The 18,007-nt window shown below is 44.3% G+C and overlaps 1 protein-coding gene across 1 annotated transcript in view; it reads left to right on the top strand.

Moving 5' to 3' along the window:
- XNDC1N (XRCC1 N-terminal domain containing 1, N-terminal like) overlaps positions 1-18,007 on the top strand; it is a 305,166-nt gene that overhangs the window by 218,247 nt on the left and 68,912 nt on the right. Inside the window, exon 15 of the mRNA XM_069203429.1 lies at positions 13,810-14,502. Coding sequence (XP_069059530.1) covers positions 13,810-14,502 — 693 coding nt within the window. The remainder of the gene's footprint in view (positions 1-13,809; positions 14,503-18,007) is intronic.

The following is an 18,007-nucleotide window of genomic DNA, read 5'->3' as shown; positions in this document are numbered from 1 at the left end:
CCTCAGGGCAGTATTTTCATTGGTGTAAAATGCACACAGAGGACAGTCTACACTCCACATCTCGCCTCTATAACATCCTCTGTCCAGGCAACTCGTCTCTTGAAGTTTGTGGCACTTCTTAGTCTGTGAGATTCAGGGGTTGTAAGTCTGAGATTTCCTAACAAGCTATTCGGCGCACTCAACAACAAAGGTGTCAGGAGGAGGAAAGGGTATCAACAGAGGCGTTGTGAACCCCTGTTTTAGCAGCTACGGCAGGGTGGAGTTCTTTATGGGTCTCTTCTGTCTGAAACTCTGCAGGCAAAAGCTCATCATTAATGGTAAAAGGAATTAAAATGGGGTGACAGGAAAGGGAAAGAATGATGAAAGATTAATAGGGAAAGCTGAACGCAAGGAAGGATTAAATAAATCTAGGAAGGGTGAGAGGATGGATGGATGTGTGGCTGGACGGATGAGTAGGTGGGTGAACGAATGCGTGAATGGATTGGTGGATGATAAGGTGAAATGATGTCAGTGTAAATTGAAATCTGAGAGTGGATGGATGGCTATATTGATGGATGGGCAACAAATGATGTATGCATGATTGGCTGTCTGTATGGATGGATGCATCCATAGATGGTTATGTGAATGGTGGATGGATGGAATGGGCAATGGATAGATGGAATGGTATAAAGACTGAATGGATGGAAGAATGAATGGATGGCAGAATGTAAATGTGAAGTGGTGGATATCAGTGGATGGAAGAGTGAAAGGATGAATGGCTAGATGCTTGGATGGAAGAGACAAGGGAGCTCTTCTGGGGAGGGTCAGGCATATTTGCTTCGCTTGCTTGGTGCCATCAGAGTTTAGTTCAAAATGGAGGGTATTTTAATTTTCTGGCTTCTCCCTTGGATATCCAGATGGTAGAGCGTTGAAGGGCCTGGGGGTGCCAATGGGAGTGGGGGGAGGGGATAATATTCTTTATACTGAACAACATTCTCGAACCCATTAACTATATTAAAGCGTGGAGGTCTCTCTGGGTTGCAGAAAATGAAGTTGAGAAAAGCTGCTAAGAGACTAATGAGTTAAGCACATGCTGCAGAAACGACATCACAGACAGGTTAAAGGCTCCAATCCCTGGAAGATGGGAGAATAGATCTTGTGCAGTTTTTTGATCATTTGGTATTCCTCACTTTTTGCTTCAACACAGGTTCTGATATATATGTCACAATTTCTGGAGCTGTTGGCAATTGGTAAGTAGTAGTTTAAATGCAAAACAATATAACAACAAGTTCCAAAATGCAGTGGGGGACCAGAAAGTGAAGAAGAGCTGTTAAAGACATGAAATACACCTAGAAGTTATCAAAGTTATCAAGGCTGCTTAAATGGAGTGCACACATATTATGTGTGATGGTTTTGTAACACTACTATACATAAAAAATATACAATCTGGGCCCGATTCACTAAGGTAAAGTTAGACCAAAGTTCTAAGTTTGGACCAAAAGTCTAATTTTACTACTTTTCGGTATTCACAAAGGTAAGATACAAGTAGTATCTCTACGACTGCAGAGTTTCCGCTCTCGGGGCAGAAACTCCACACTTGGGGCAGAATTCCCACACTCCGGGTGGGATTCCACCCCGAGTGCAGAGTTTCCAGCACAAATGCAGAGATTCCGTAGTCATAAAGATACTATTTGGTTTAACTTAAGCTTTGTGAATCGGGCCCTCTGGGTTTACAAGTTGGGGAACAGGGAGATGCAGGGACTTTCCAAGAACCACATGAATTTGGGGGATCTGAAACTGGAAACTGAACCCAGGTTTGCAGGTTCCAAGGTAAAAAGAAGTACATCTGAGCCAAGTGATACATAAAGTTTCTCCTTGAATTGGAAGTAGGGTGCAGGAGGCTGCTAACAGTTTTTATGTCCCTGCTTCTTTTTTTGATTATATGACAAGAGAAATAGGCTTTCGTGGAATAGATTTGTAAGAAGAAAAAGCGGTGCACCTTTGCCCAATAAAGGTCTGAAAGTCAGGATGGTTTTGCTTCAGACAACTGGGAAGTATAAACAGACATTGATGGCCCCATTGTGAGTACAGTTGTGACTTTCAGGACACAAACAGTGTATTACGGGGTTCACGCAAACTATACTGGCGCCCTTGTTTTTTTGCTCACACGATTCCCTCCATGTCACACCTGGAGGACTCTACACAGGTGAAGCACTGCGGACATGAGCTCATTCTGCCATAAAACAGGTGGCAAAGAGGGTTTCCACACAATATTTTCCATTTCTAGTGAGAAAAACACCCCATCCAGCTCCTCTAGCCTCCTCCAACAGTGCTCATTTGAACACAAACATACTCAGAGCCACAGGTCACATTACTGTCCATGTGCATGCAAAGAATCCCACACCAAGGTACCACAGAGTGTCTGAGTGAGTTCACAAGGAGTGCTGTGCCTGCAGAGAATCCCACACCAAGGTACCACAGAGTGTCTGAGTGAGTTCACAAGGAGTGCTGTGCCTGCAGAGAATCCCACACCAAGGTACCACAGAGTGTGTGAGTGAGTTCACAAGCAGCACTGTGCCTGCAGAGAATCCCACACCAAGGTACCACAGAGTGTGTGAGTGAGTTCACAAGGAGTGCTGTGCCTGCAGAGAATCCCACACCAAGGTACCACAGAGTGTGTGAGTGAGTTCACAAGGAGTGCTGTGCCTGCAGAGAATCCCACACCAAGGTACCACAGAGTGTCTGAGTGAGTTCACAAGGAGCGCTGTGCCTGCAGAGAATCCCACACCAAGGTACCACAGAGTGTGTGAGTGAGTTCACAAGCAGCACTGTGCCTGCAGGGAGTCTCACACCAAGGTACCAAAGAGTGTGTGAGTGAGTTCACAAGCAGCGCTAAAGAGTGTGTGAGTGAGTTCACAAGCAGCGCTGTGCCTGCAGAGAATCCCACACCAAGGTACCGCAGAGTGTCTGAGTGAGTTCACAAGCAGCGCTGTGACTGCAGAGAATCCCACACCAAGGTACCACAGAGTGTGTGAGTGAGTTCACAAGGAGCACTGTGCCTGCAGGGAGTCCCACACCAAGGTACCACAGAGTGTGTGAGTGAGTTCACAAGCAGCGCTGTGCCTGCAGGGAGTCTCACACCAAGGTACCACAGAGTGTCTGAGTGAGTTCACAAGAAGCGCTGAGCCTGCAGGGAATCCCACCCCAAGGTACCACAGAGTGTCTGAGTGAGTTCACCAGCAGCGCTGTGCCTGCAGGGAGTCCCACACCAAGGTACCACGGCGTGTGTGAGTGAGTTCACAAGGAGCGCTGTTCCTGCAGGGAGTCCCACACCAAGGTACTACGGAGTGTGTGAGTGAGTTCATAAGCAGCGCTGAGCCTGCAGGGAATCCCACACCAAGGTACCACAGAGTGTCTGAGTGAGTTTACAAGCAGCGCTGTGCCTGCGGGGAATCCCACCCCAAGATACCACAGAGTGTCTGAGTGAGTTCATAAGCAGCGCTGAGCCTGCAGGGAATCCCACACCAAGGTACCACAGAGTGTCTGAGTGAGTTCACCAGCAGCGCTGTGCCTGCAGGGAGTCTCACACCAAGGTACCGCAGAGTGTCTGAGTGAGTTCACAAGCATTGCTGTGCCTGCAGGGAGTCCCACACCAAGGCACCGCAGAGTGTCTGAGTGAGTTCACAAGCAGCGATGTGCCTGCCGCAGAGTGTCTGAGTGAGTTCACAAGCAGCGATGTGCCTGCAGGGAATCCCACACCAAGGTACCACAGAGTGTCTGAGTGAGTTCACAAGCAGAGCTGTGCCTGCAGGGAGTCCCACACCAAGGTACCACAGAGTGTCTGAGTGAGTTCACAAGCAGCGCTGTGCCTGCAGGGAGTCCCACACCAAGGTACCACGGCGTGTGTGAATGAGTTCACAAGTAGTGCTATGCCTGCAAGGGAATCCCACACCAGGGTACGTGTCCCACACCAAGGTACCACAGAGTGTCTGAGTGAGTTCACTAGCAGCGCTGTGCCTGCAGGGAGTCCCACACCAAGGTACCACAGAGTGTGTGAGTGAGTTCACAAGCAGTGCTGTGCCTACATTTATCGTGAATGGTGTGCAATGTGAGTGAAGGGTGAGCAGTGTGCCTGAGTACAGGGTGAGTGGTGTATATTTTGAGTGCTGGGAGAAATGAATGTATCTGAGTGCAAGGTTTTGTTGTGTGTTGTGAAAGGAGCCTGCAGTGAGTGTCTATAGCAGTGCATGCTGAGGGAAGGCCCTGTATGAGTGCAGGCTGAAGTGAATGCTTAGGAAGTGTCAGTTTGAGTGTAGGGGAGGGTTGTGTCTGGATGGCTGTACTGTAAGTTGTGTCTTTGTGATTTAGTGAGGTGAATTTACGGTGAGGGTCCTAACAGAATCTTTTCACAGGTTCCTCAGCTTTTATATTCTGCACACAGGTTATCTTGGCTTTTCTGACTCTCCTAGAAAACCCTGCTAACCTCAGAAAATAAAACATCCTTGAATTAGTAACAGCGGTTATTCGGGTTCAACACAACCAAATTTTACAATGGTATTTTTATGGTGACTGACTGGTTGTTAAACTTTATGGGCCCATGAAGACTGCCTGAAGACTTAACTTTTACAAAACGAGTTATCAAACAAGCCTACCTTTAAAATTATTGTTTTTTTAAAACATTCACTTTTTCAGTGGAACAGGAGTTTGGTGGTGCTGAACCTGAATGGCCGCTGTTACTACTTCAAGGATGTTTTATCTTCTGAGAGTCGGAAGAGCCGAGATAACCCAGGGGTGTGTTTTTTAAAAGTGATTATATCACTGTTGAAGCCTCGGAAGTCTCTGGCGTGCCCTAGATGATTGTAGCTAAGAAAGTAAAACACCTGTATACTGTCTGGCACGGAGGATGAGAGACCAGTACATGTGAAAGGAATGGGGCGCACGTTTTTTTAATCCTTCCTCGAGGAGGGAAAACATCAGCTCTTCTTTAGCATTACAGGAAATCATTCCTCACGCGAGCCGCAGCAGTTCATTAATAAAGTTTTGGCTGCTGGGCAATGGCACCGCGGTATGTGATCCTGCGACTGAAGCCGACCCCTCTGGCGGGTCGTTGTGAACCTGCCGGCACACTGGCAATACAGCAAAGCTCGCCGCAACTCGCATCAAATATCACAGGACCGGACCTCGCTGTCAGCTGAGGCCGTGTGTGCAGGGCCGGCTTCAGGGTTTTGCGAGCGGTGTGGCCGCACCGGGTGCTGACCTGGATTGGGGGGCGCTGACCTCAGGTGGGCGCTGTGTTTAGCAATAACTTACAAAACTTGCGGTTTAAAAGCACCTGCTAAGAAGTTTCTTGTGTGAACAGCCTTCAGGAAACAATTAAAATGTCAAGATACCTCTTGTGATTAATATTCTGCTAGGGATAGAGATCGGAGTTTGTCTAGCGACAGTTTTGACTTGCCATAAAGTAGCACAGAGGGTTAATATGCCTGTTGCACAGAACAGAGCTATATTTTATGGGGATAGCTGAGTGGATTAGTAAAGCCAGCCTTTACGAGTGCTTTGAAACAAATGAATGTATGTGAAAGGGGGGCTATCAAGAGATGAGGAGCCCATTTGTTAGGTGGAAGTGAATGAATCAGAGGAGATGGTCATTGGGAGTGGGGCACAAAAAAAAGACTGTAGCACAGGATGCCACCAGCGCTAAAGCCGGCCCTGAGTGTGTGTGCAACTGAGGCTGAGCCAGAATCATGCGGCATTGCCCCGTGAGTCAGTCCACAGCATGAGTCGTTGCAGCCACAAGGCCCGCTAATTGCAGTGACTCCGGCTTGCAAAGAAGTAAGTGCCTGAGTGACAGGGATCTGGTATAGTCTCCTAGTTGCTATGGCTCCTAGTAAATACATTTTGCTTTACCGTGCTGTGATCACCGTTCTGAGCTGCCTGCCCTGTACTGAGAACTGCAGCAGTCACAAGTCTGTCTGTCTGTCTTGTACTAAGAACTGCAGCAGTCACAAGTCTGTCTCTCTGTTCAGTTTTCAGCTGCATTAGCGTAGTAGTCGACCTCCTTTTGGGATGGGTTGAAGACTACTACAGCCACTATGGTGCAACTCGTAGGTAGCTCCGCAGGCTGTGGGCCGGATACTAACAACCATCTCCCCCGCACTGGTGTGTTAGTTACAAAATCGCAGAACTCTCAGCTGTATGTAATCTACTGGAGTTCATTCACAGTACCTGTTCAGAGTGAAGGAAATTAAATTCAAACAGAGAAGGCCGGCAACTGGTGGCCTCACACAGTGTACGCAATGAGCAATTTAGCTGTTTTAAACAGGATGCAGTATTAACTATGCAGTAGAGGGGCTACAGGGGGCTAAAATGGAGTGCGAGGGGCAGGCAGCTCCCTAAAAGACACAAAGAGGCAACAGCCCCCAAAAAAGATTTAAAGATTCACCAACACAGGAGAGAATGATGCTGACCCACTAAACCCAAGAATTACTGTACTGCTGAAATAAACAGCACACAACAAATTAAAGCTTCACCGACTCGGCATAGAATGAAAAGGGAACCTTCATGAAATAGGAACAGAAACCCAAATAAAAAAATAGTGCACACAAACAAACAGAAATGCTGAAAGAAGAAAGGCTGCAAGTACTACGCGGTGATCTTTGGGCAGTAGCAACATACGAAAAGGAGGGACATAGAAGAAGAAATGACCACTTAAAAGCAAGTGTTTACAAAGGGCACTCAAAGTCACCAAATCAAAAGCTGTGGGTCGGTTGTAAGCCCACAGAGTAGATTACAACAGGTCTCGGAGAGACAGCGCATGCGCTGCCTAGGCGAGACTTAAAAAGGGTCCAAATATGGATGCAAGCCTCAGCTTTCACAAGGCCTCCTGACCAATACCACACACATGAAACAAATGTAAAAAAAGGTGCTGAAGCCAAACCCCACATAGTGCCACAAAATGCTAATTTCACTTGCAGTCATTTCTTCTTCTCCCGTAACACAGAAAAAAAAACAGGAATTAGAAAACCTAAACGTGTTACCTATCACAGCTCAAATGTGTCCACACCAGGCCATCTATCAAGATATCTTAACCCTACAACGTACTTGATTTTCCAAAGGAACTGAGAGGGAGCTGCAGACAAGGAATGTGCTGAGTCTGTGATGCCCTGCTTCTGGTCCAGAGGATGTCCAAATCACCAGCGACCAAAGCAGAGACAGGGCAAGAGGAAGAACTGACATTTTTTTTTACTTTGGGTAAAAACGTTGCAAAAGGTTACTGCACGATTTGCAATATTTCATGTTCCCAAACAGTGTTTTGCAGCGGCAGTATCTGCGTCTGCTGGTGAAATAACCTGCAACATTGTATAGTTAGCAAATACTATCAAATGATGCGAAAATGTGACTGCACTTCCAGTTGCAGTGATGATGTCGCGAGAGAACGCACACATCCTGTTTCAGAGGAATGGCGTATCTGCTATGCTAAGTTTGTGAGAAAACATTCACGGACACCCGGTTTCAGAGAGAAATTGTGATCACTAAGGTAAAATAGCGAGAAAACAACCAGGAAATACTGTTTCAACAGAAAACCATCTGTGCCATTTTCAGTTTTATCTCCAGTTAGTAATTTACTTTATGGAATTTTATTCTAATAAAATAGAAGGAAAGGAAAAAACTTTCCAGATTCGAAGTGGAATTAAAATGGCAATATCTGCAACATGCATGAAGGCAGCAATCAAGATGCCCATGAGAGACTGGGAACGTAAAATGTAAAAATAAATTATACATACACATAGGCCTAAAATCATACCATTCTCCTCAATTCAAAGACTGCATAAGTATGATATTTGGAATCCAGGTAGTACCTGAACATATTATATTGCAGGGAAACTTCACTATGTATGACATTTAAGGGCAAACCTCTGTTTTAACAGCTTCCCCCCATATCATAAATCCCTGCAGGCTTGGACAGATCTAGATATAAAACTGATCCAAAATATAAGCAGGCTCATTGATAGTCAGATGGTGCCACCCAGCGGCTACAGCAGATATTTCTGACACGGGGGAGAGAAATGCTGAAGTCCAGAGGGGGCCCCATTCACAATGGTGTTCCTGTGAGTAGGTGTTACGTACGTTTGTAGTACTCCTGGCTTATGAATTTGAGGAGAGCTCCTGGATTACTCCTGGCTTAGTTCTAGGTGAAATTCACAAAGGTAAATCTATGTGTGGAGACTGGAAACAAGCATCCTGGGACCGGTTTCGGGGTATCACCCCTCATCAGCTAGGCTAGCTTAAATCCAGTGGAGCAGTGAGCAAGGAACCCATGTCTGGCCATAGCCCTAGCCACCTAGGGTGCATATAGCAACATCACAAAATAAAATGATGGACGGAGTCTTGAAACTTTTCAAACACTCACCTCTAGTCACAGATCTGGGTTTAATCCATCATTATTTTGCTCGCCACACCACACCAGTTTGGACCCAGCTATATGCAAATCAGTCTTGACCCTGCTCCCCATGGGAACAGTCCAGCCCAAACTGCCAAGCCAGGCCCTCCCTGGATTTGAAACAAGCATTCTGGGACCGGTTTCGGGGTATGATTTTTATGCCTATGCTTAGGCATAGTTCTCTGCCTATATGCAGTTCACTAACTCTAGGTGGAGATTTATGCCCCGTCTTTGGAATTCTTTATACCATCACCTTACTAAGGTGGAGGACACATAATGCTGAAAATAATACTCTAAAATAACTGGCAGTAATTTTCTGGGTACATTTTACATGCACATCGCCTAAATGTCCTCAAAAGCATAAATGGAGATCTCAGCCTAAGCTATGCTGACCTATGAATTGAAAAAAATAGGTAAACAGGCATCACCCAAAGAAAATGAACTACACCCGACAAACATTACTACTGGAAGCACATATACAAAGCCTTCGGCCTGGGCTTCAACCTCTCTCCCTTGTTCTGCTAGATTTTACTGACCGAGAAATTACCTATCATTGTGTTGATTTTCATAATGTGTCTGTTTTGGGCATAAATTGCGTAATGATGTATCTTTAATTGTGGGAGGTGTAATCTTAAATGTGAGATACATTGCTTTAAAAAAAAACGCAATAATAATTTCGATATTTATAATTTTCTGTGGATGTGTATCTGCTATGTTTACATCTTTATAATGTTATTTGTACAGGTGTCTGCAATTTACAGTTATAGGACTAATGTTTTACATTTTTAATTTTTCCATATTCTAAAACATTTCCACAATTCGATTTGTATAGGTGTTCGCAATGTATACAGTTATGTGACTTCTTTTTAAAATTATATTGAGTTGTGGTTAATATTTTTGGAATGTGATGTATGTGTGTGTATGCAATGTTAAGATTCATATGCTTATTTTTAAATGTATTTTCGGTTATTATTTTTTTTTTTCAGTATTGTGTCTACAATGTATACATTATTATGACCGTGTTTTCTTTGTATTTATTTCATTTTTAGGCGTTGGGTTTTCTGTTTGTAGTGTTGTTACCTACCTTCTTTTGATTTGTGGTACATGTGTGATTTGTGATTTACTCCAAGACTTAGCTGGAGTAGATTTGAGCCTGTTTGGGCTGCAGCAGTACTGGAGTAGATGTTGGTGTATCTTTAGTGAATTGCACCTGAGTTATGCTTTTGCAGAACTCCTGGGAAAAACTAGAGAAATTTAACCTAACTGCAGTAATTGAGCCCACAGCTCTAGCCATACTACTAGCAGGGCTCCCGCCACGAGTTATAGTTGTACCGAACTTTAAAAAGTAGTTTGTAAAATATACGGAGAAAAATAATGCAAAATTTCAAGTCAGGTATTTAAAGCAAACACCTACAATGACCAGAATGCAACGGGAGGGGCATTAAAAAGTAAGTTTGCAAAATCATTGCTTTTCCAACACTCACTGAAAAACTCTGTAAGAAGACAATAGAAGCATTTCCTGTCTGACGCTCACACCTGAGAAATATTTCCTCACTGCTGACGACTGACTTCTCAGTCATCAGACTGACCAATGGAGATGTCTCTTCCAGAGGATGAGGAAGGGGGGACCTCAGGGCTTGGTTCGAGCAGCTCACCACAGTCTTGCACGAGGCATATTGGGCATGCAAATGCTTGTGAATCGTGCAAATTATTAGCTGTGTTCTCCAAGCAATCGTCACAAGTCCAGTGCAGGGGACTTTGTCATTTTTCACGTCCAGCTGGAAAAATAAATTAAAAACGACCTTGCAACGAAAAAGTTGCCAAAACAGTTAGAGAAAGTGCTCCTCTACAAGGAAATGTTATGGGGAAAATAAACTCCCTCAGCTTTGTCTGTCTTGAATCCCTGAGTTTTCCCTCTTTGAAAAAAAGGGCAAATGTTGAATGGAGTAAAAATGTGCAGTGTTCACTCCTGTTCTGTTAATCATCGGACATCTCTGTGGGATTTACACGTTGATCACTTCCAGGACACTTCCTTTTTAGGGTCGAGCCTGCGTTGCATGCGCTCGCGCATGCGTATCACTCGCAAGACGCTTTAGGTATTAGAAAAGGGCTCGGAGCCCTGTCGACGTCACATCAGTATTTTTCATTGGTTCGTGGGCTTGCCTAATAAAATCTGCTTGCTTTCAACATGCGAGGCTCGCTGTTTTCTGTCCGGCTTGTGGACTACTTTTTCTCTATTTTCCTAGCGCGATTTCGCTTGGCAGAAGTCGAGCGCTTTACACAGTTAATTGCACTTTTTTGGGTTATCTACATCAATGCACTTTTACCGATAGTTGAAAAGTCGGGTTAGGAGTTTACAACGCTATCAGCTCTAACACGAGTAAACGTGAGACCCGTTGCATTGCAAATGCTTGTTATATTTGCAATTGAGTTTCTTTTTCCATGCCCCCCATTTTACCCCAGGTTTGTGGCCATGGCACATGTGCCAGTTGCACACAAGCAGTGCAGGTGCTCCTATAAAGTGAATATTGTGCACACATTGCAAGCTTCACAGGCACATCTTTTAAAGATTTGAATGAGTGACTCTTGTAACATTTGTTTGTTTGTGTACAAAATGCCCTCTCATGGCTATGAGTCCATTTGTGAGCATAAAAAAAGCTTCTCGAATTGAGCTCCAAGTGGTCAAAGTAACATGATTACAGTGACCAGTGTGCAATGGGCCAGTGCACCATCACCTGTTTGGGGCTCACAACTCTATCACAGGTATGCTACCATTACATGCGAGAGTTTACACTGGAAGTCTTTATAAGAAGCAGAGGAGCATTGCTCCGCCTGCTGTAAGCGCAGTAGACAAACACAAATAAATAAATTGGCATAACAATGCCATTTTATTTTGCCACCAGCTCGCGCCGTGTACTGCGCAAGCGTGAGGGCATGGGGCAGGCTGAATCCTGCAATTGCAGGATGACTGCTGCCCCTATCAGTGAGCATTTCGGGTTGGCCGGCTGTCTAGCTATGGCCAGCCCGACATGCGCACTGTAGACTCAGAAATCCCAGTGCTGTCAAACAGCCGGGGATTGCTGGCACAGTACCCCAGCTTCAAAATGAGCACTGGGTTAGCCTGTTCCCACCAATCTTGGAGCTGCTCTCATGCTGAAAACAGCAAGAAAGGAGCCCCAGGATTGGTTGGATTTGTGTTTCACCGACCAGGAAGGAAGTCCTTCCATTCCTGCTCATGGACGCCGGGGAGAAGTGCAGCACAGTGGGGAACCGCAAATACGGTGAGTTTGGCGCCATCGCGTCCCACCATATCTAGTTCTGCATGCCGTCGCTGCTTCACAGGTAAGTACTTATTTCAACTTCCCTTGAATTTTTTTCCCATGGGCAGATCTTGCCAAAACTTGGCTGACTCACTTAATAGATTGGCAAGTTTTGTGCAAATCCATCCATGGGGTCAAAAGATATCAGCAGATCAAGAAATGCCTTTTTAGTGGAAAGTGCAACTGAGTCATGCCTACACTGTGGCGACTGCCCGTCCGTAATATATATACCAATCTATATATAAGACACTGGGGGCTGGAGGGTAATAGGGCCAGTGTAGTTATATTTAGGTTTTAGTTTTCTTTGGAAAGGCTTTTTTGTTTTCTTAATAACTTCATTTGAGCAATTAGCACGGAGTGTTCTAAACAAGTCATCCAGTTTGGGTCCTTCATGGTAATTTTTGCACAGATCCATCAAGCGGGGACCAAGAAAAAGTGGGTACCAATAGTGCAATTTACAATTTTTGTTCTCAAGGGGGTCAGTGCTCTTCAATACAGAGAAAATGGCTGAACTGAATTACACCAAACATGTCACAAAGATAGATCTCAGGGGTTGTGATTTTGTTGCTTGGTGTAAATCTGGCCAGTCGCTTTCAAGAATTAGGGCCAGATGTAGGAAAGGATTTGCAACTCGCAAACGGCAAAAACTGCCGTTTGCGAGTTGCAAAACGCATTTTCCTATGCAGAAATGCATTTTGCGAGTCGGACCGACTCGCAAAATGCATTTCAGAATCGCAAATAGGAAGGGGTGTTCCCTTCCTATTTGCGATTCCTAGTGGTATGCAATACCATTTGCAACCGCATATGCGGTCGCAAATGGTGTTGCAGTTACCATCCACTTCAAGTGGATGGTAACCCACTCGCAAATTGGAAGGGGTCCCCTTCCAGTTTGTGACTGGACCCAAAAACATTTTTTCAGGGCAGGGAGTGGTCCAAGGGACCACTCCCTGCCCTGAAAAAATACCGAAACTAAAGGTTTCGGTTTTTTTTTTTAAGTGCAGCTCGTTTTCCTTTAAGGAAAACGGGCTACACTTAAAAAAAAAAAACTGCTTTATTTAAAGCAGTCACGAACACGGAGGTCTGCTGACGACAGCAGGCCTCCATGTTTGCGAGTGCCTATACTCGCTATGGGGCCGCAATTTGCGACCCACCTCATGAATATTCATGAGGTGGGTCATTGCGACCCCATACCGACTCGCAGACGGTGTCTGAGACACCGTTCTGCATAACATTTTGCGAGTTGCAAATAGCGAGTCGCTATGACTCGCTATTTACAACTCGCAAAATGTTTCATTGCTACATCTGGCCCTTAGTGTTTGAAGAGGTGCTTGGGTTGGGCATGAAGAGGTTACATTTTAGAGATATCTTGGTAGTTGGAAAGTTGTATTTTTGATTTGCATATGACTTTATCACTGTTTTATCAACTTGCAGAAAATTTGTCAGATGCTTAGCATATTTAGGTGGCTCTTTGAATTTTTAAACTTGTGCGGCCAACTTTCCAAAGCCGGCCCTGGACCTTTGTACCTGTGCATGCTTCAGAAACAGGTTGCATGCGCCCGGGCAAAAGAACTCCCTCATTTCCATGGCACCACACTCCTTGGGACGAGGGAAAACCCAATTCATGTCCTACAGAAAGGGCAGCATAAGCAGCGGCCACCACTTCTGTAACTGGCGAAATATCTTTACTTTTCATTACATTTAAACCTAACCCACAAATCATTGCTTGTGCTCAAGTCTGGATATCTGTCATTATATTTATTCTCTTTTTGACTTTAATGGTTTATCATATTAAGGAGGCACGAGCTGGTTCCTAAATGCTAGCATCATATTAAACTTACTTTTATATCAAAAGATTTTAGTAATGAAGAATTTGAATTTCACAAAAAATACCTTATTTAACCTCACTAGCTGTCCCATGTTCTCTCATGGGGGTTTAAGTCTTGTTTCCTGCAATATAATTTAGCCTTTCTGTGAAAAGAATTGTTTAATTTGTGTTAGAATCACATGCTTAATGTGTACTTCTAAAACAAAAAGTGATAATGACACCTCATGTTCCTCTTCCTATTGCAGCAAGCCAATTGGCGCGAAATTGTGAATAAGAAGCTGAAGTTTCCTGTCGCCTTGATCGGCGCAATCCATGATGGGAACCTCGTCCAGGTGCAGTCGCTGCTCCAGGTCAGCGATGGAATCCTACGGCAGCTGGATGACAGCGAGGACCGCTCATGGCGGGAGGCCCTCAACTTGGCCATCCGCACGGGCAACGAAGAGATTATGAAGACTCTGCTTCACTGCATCAAGTTCGACTTTCGACAGATCCATGAAGCCCTCCTGGTGGCCGTGGACACTAACCAGCCCCATGTGGTTAAGATGCTGTTGGACCGCCTGGACCAGGAGAAGGGGAGTAAAATGGACATCAAGTCTTTCTCTATGGCGTTCTTCGACAACTCCATTGACAACTCCCGCTTTGCGCCTGGCGTGACTCCTCTGACCCTCGCTTGCGAGAAGGACTTATACGAGATTGTCGAAATGTTGATGAAGAAAGGTCACGTCATCACCACTCCGCACAAGATCTCCTGCTCCTGCCTGGAGTGCAGCAATGGGCGCAAATATGACTTGCTCAAGTTCTCGCTGTCCCGTATCAACACATACAAGGGCATTGCAAGCCGTGCATATCTGTCCATCGCCAGCGAGGATGCCATGCTGAGAGCATTCAAGCTGAGTAGGGAGCTGAAGCGTTTGTCCAAGAAGGAGCCTGAATTTAAGGTCTGTGGCATTATGCTTTTTACTTTATATAAATTAAAAAGACTGTATGAAGATGTTTAGATCATTTGGGAGCAAATAACCTAGAAGAATGAAAGGCCTTTGTGGGAATGTATATATATGTGTATGTGGGGATTGAACAAGGATGAAGAACTTCATGTCCATATTGGATGAGTGCACAATATCCAGTAAAGGGAGAATTGGGTTAGTGTTGCGCAATTCGGTAGTTTTTAGTTTTATAGTTGTAACTCAGTTAGCGAAGTCATGTGGTGACTCCTCCTAAGAGGGAGACATAGAACGTTGTAAATAGTGACGTATTGTCCAATAGGTTAATTTTGAGGTTGGGAGGGGCAATGATGCCTGCCAGAAATGAAAAGATGATTTGGGTAATTAGCAATGTATAACTTACATAGAGGAGTAATGTCTATGGGAAAGAAAGAAGAAGGGAAAAAAAAGAAAGATATTTCTTCTATGTCTATGTATTAGATCAGTGGTTATTTAAAGAGTAAGATGGATCACATGACTTGAATACTTGGAGGGCCAGGAGGAAGACCGTGATGGTTGAAACGCGTCGCCCTAAACCTGTGATTTTTTGTGGTTTTGAATTGATATGGAATTCCTGATTTAAATAAAGGACAGCAAACTGCATGGAGTGCCGTTGTTTGAATCTTATGTGAAGCATATATATATATATATATGTGGCATTAGGTATAGAAAAGCTGCTCTTACCTTTCAATATTTGGGGTTCAGTATTTTGGCCCTAATATTTGTATACTTCGATATTTAGGGGCCATACCCGAGGAAGAGACACATTCCCTTCATCTGTTCTATTCGCTGCTGTTGGCTGTTCTTTGGCATTTCCAAACAATAGTTCTCAATGAAACATTCCCACAAAAGTCTTTCATCCTTTAATTCATATATATTCAAGGTGTATAGATATGGAGTTAGGAATATTTTGTCCCTCAAAACTCTGCCCACAATATTCTTGGATATTTTCTTGTATTCATTAGTATAACCCTTCCTGGAGGCTTCTGGGATGGGACTCTGCCATTAACCCCACTGTTGCACGTGCAGCCCTGACATCAGGTAGGCCCTGATTTAGCACTCAGCGGATGGGTTACTCCATCACAACGGTGACAGATATTCCGCCTACCGAAATCTAAATCCCATCCTATTCTGTGAGATTTAGATTTTGGTGGTTCTGATATCTGTCACTACTGTGAAGGGATAACCCATCTACTGAGTTCTAAATCAGGCCCTAGTCACTAGTGGCCTGTTACACAAAAACAAACATTGAAAAGTTGAGATTTTGCTCAATTAACTTTTCCCTTCTTTGGGTATTCTTTTATCTACAATTTCATTAAATATAAGATGTTCCTTTCATAGAATTGATGATAGTGAAACACATAATAGTGAAACATATTGGAAGACATCAATTTTAATATTACCAGATTTTGGCTACTACTCGGTCTTTAGCAAATCCGTTGTGTGACATCTGCCCTATGAAACACTCTCAAGCCCTTTATGACAACTTGACGCTCTACTTTGAGAATAAAATCGCCAACATCATGTTGGGGCTGTCCTCTATGGAGCTGAAGAGCCCTTCCTCAGAGTGCTGACCAGCATGTTGTGGTTACAGCTCTTGATTACTCTTGAGTTACTGGAGAAGAGGGACCTGGAAGTGAGGCTGTCACTTTGGGAGACTTTGGGCAGATTCCTGGTATGAGTTTTCATGAACTAGTGTCAGCAACATGCCTGGTCCTCTCACTGATGTTTTAACTCCTAAAGCATGGCATTCTCAGGCGGAATCTTTGTGAAAATTCTGCGTCCATTTGCAATGACACCCTGTCAGCAGGCATGGTCCCCGTGACTGGAAGAAGGCATAGGCGGTGACACTGGTCAAAAAGTTCTAAGCAGATCCCTATATTCTCAATAACTTTCAGCCTATCTCACTGCTTCCCTTTCCAGCTAAGATGTTTTAGAGACATATGAACTCTATTCTAATGGGTTTTCTTGAGAGTAATGATCTGTAGGATCCGGCCCAGTCAGGTCTCCATCCTGTGCATTGTACAGAGGCCACATTGGTCTCAGTCCTGGATGACTTGAGGATGGCAGTCGACAAGGGGCACTTTGGGGCCCTCAAATTACTAGAACTGTCAGCTGCATTTGATACAGTCGCTCAGGGGATTTTGATCTCAAGGTAGGAGAAATTGGCATAAAGGGTAGAGTCTTGGGATGGTATGTGTCCCATTTGGACAACAGGGCTAAGGCAATTCACCTTCCCCCCTTCCATTTTGAGTTCCGTTGTACCAAACATGGGGTCCCTCAAGGATATGCACTCAGCCCTACTTTAGTCAACATATACTTGAGGACGCTGGCTCAGCTACTTTTTAATGGGGGGGGGGGTAATTTGCATGAATTATGCTGAAGATAAACCAACTTGTAATATCTGAGGATTCAAAAATGTATGTGCCATATGACAGGTCCCATCAGTGCATGCGTAAAATAACAACTTGGTTGACCTTGAATTCCTTCAAATGTATTAGGATTAAACTGAGGCTTTGTGGTGTGTCCATGATAAGATCTCTTGGGCATTGCCTGCAGATTTCTGGCTTCCTCAAACTAATTTCCCCCCGATGAGATCTCCAATGGTAAGGAACCTGGTTTTCGACAGATATCTATCTCTGCCCTCCCATGTGAACATGCTGGCATCTACTTGCGTTTCCTTACTTTACCTTACTTAAAGTACCGTGGAAGTTATTATCTTTCCTTTCAGCCAAGCATAGACCGCTAACTTTCCAGGCCACCATACTTAGACTGTGGGAACTCTTTCTTCCTGGAACCCCCAAACCTTTGATTAAATGCCTCTCTCATATACAAAATGCTGTGGCTCACCTTCCCATCTCACGTCCAAGATTTTCATCAGCTTTCATCGGCCTCCGTTGCAATAAAAAAAACTGCAGTGGTTACTGGTGCCAAAAAGGATTGTTCACAATGCCTTCCATAAGGGAGGCCCTGTGTTTTTACAGAACAGGTTTACCAGGTACTGCCCTGGCCACCTGCTGTGATCTGCAGAAGCCAGTCCTTTGAGTCAGACAAAATTCAGACTCTCTGGGGGGGGAAGCAGAGCATTAGTGGAACATGTGGCCCATCCATGGGACCACATGCATATGTCTCTGAGAAGGACTGTGGACCTTGGACAATTTAGGAAGTTGCTAAAAACTTGGTTGTTTCATTTGTAATTGTTGGTTGAAGGAATGCACCACTGTTAAGTGCAGCACCAGGACTCCTTATAGGCAATCAAGCGCTTTATAAATAAACCATTAATAATAATAATCATCATAATATTTAAACTTAAAACTAAAGTATGAACAAAAAAGGAATAGAGGAATCTAAATGAATATGTCAGCTACATGAATAGTCAACAGACTCAGATTTCCTGTATGGTGCGCATGAAAAATTGATGTGCCAAAATATTGAGCTTAAATATTCATCAAGGTAAAACTAT

The sequence above is a fragment of the Pleurodeles waltl genome, chromosome 8 (assembly GCF_031143425.1).
Source record: "Pleurodeles waltl isolate 20211129_DDA chromosome 8, aPleWal1.hap1.20221129, whole genome shotgun sequence".
Lineage (NCBI taxonomy): Eukaryota > Metazoa > Chordata > Amphibia > Caudata > Salamandridae > Pleurodeles > Pleurodeles waltl.
The sequence above is the reverse complement of the archived record's forward strand: the minus strand, read 5'-3'. Positions and strand labels throughout refer to the sequence as shown.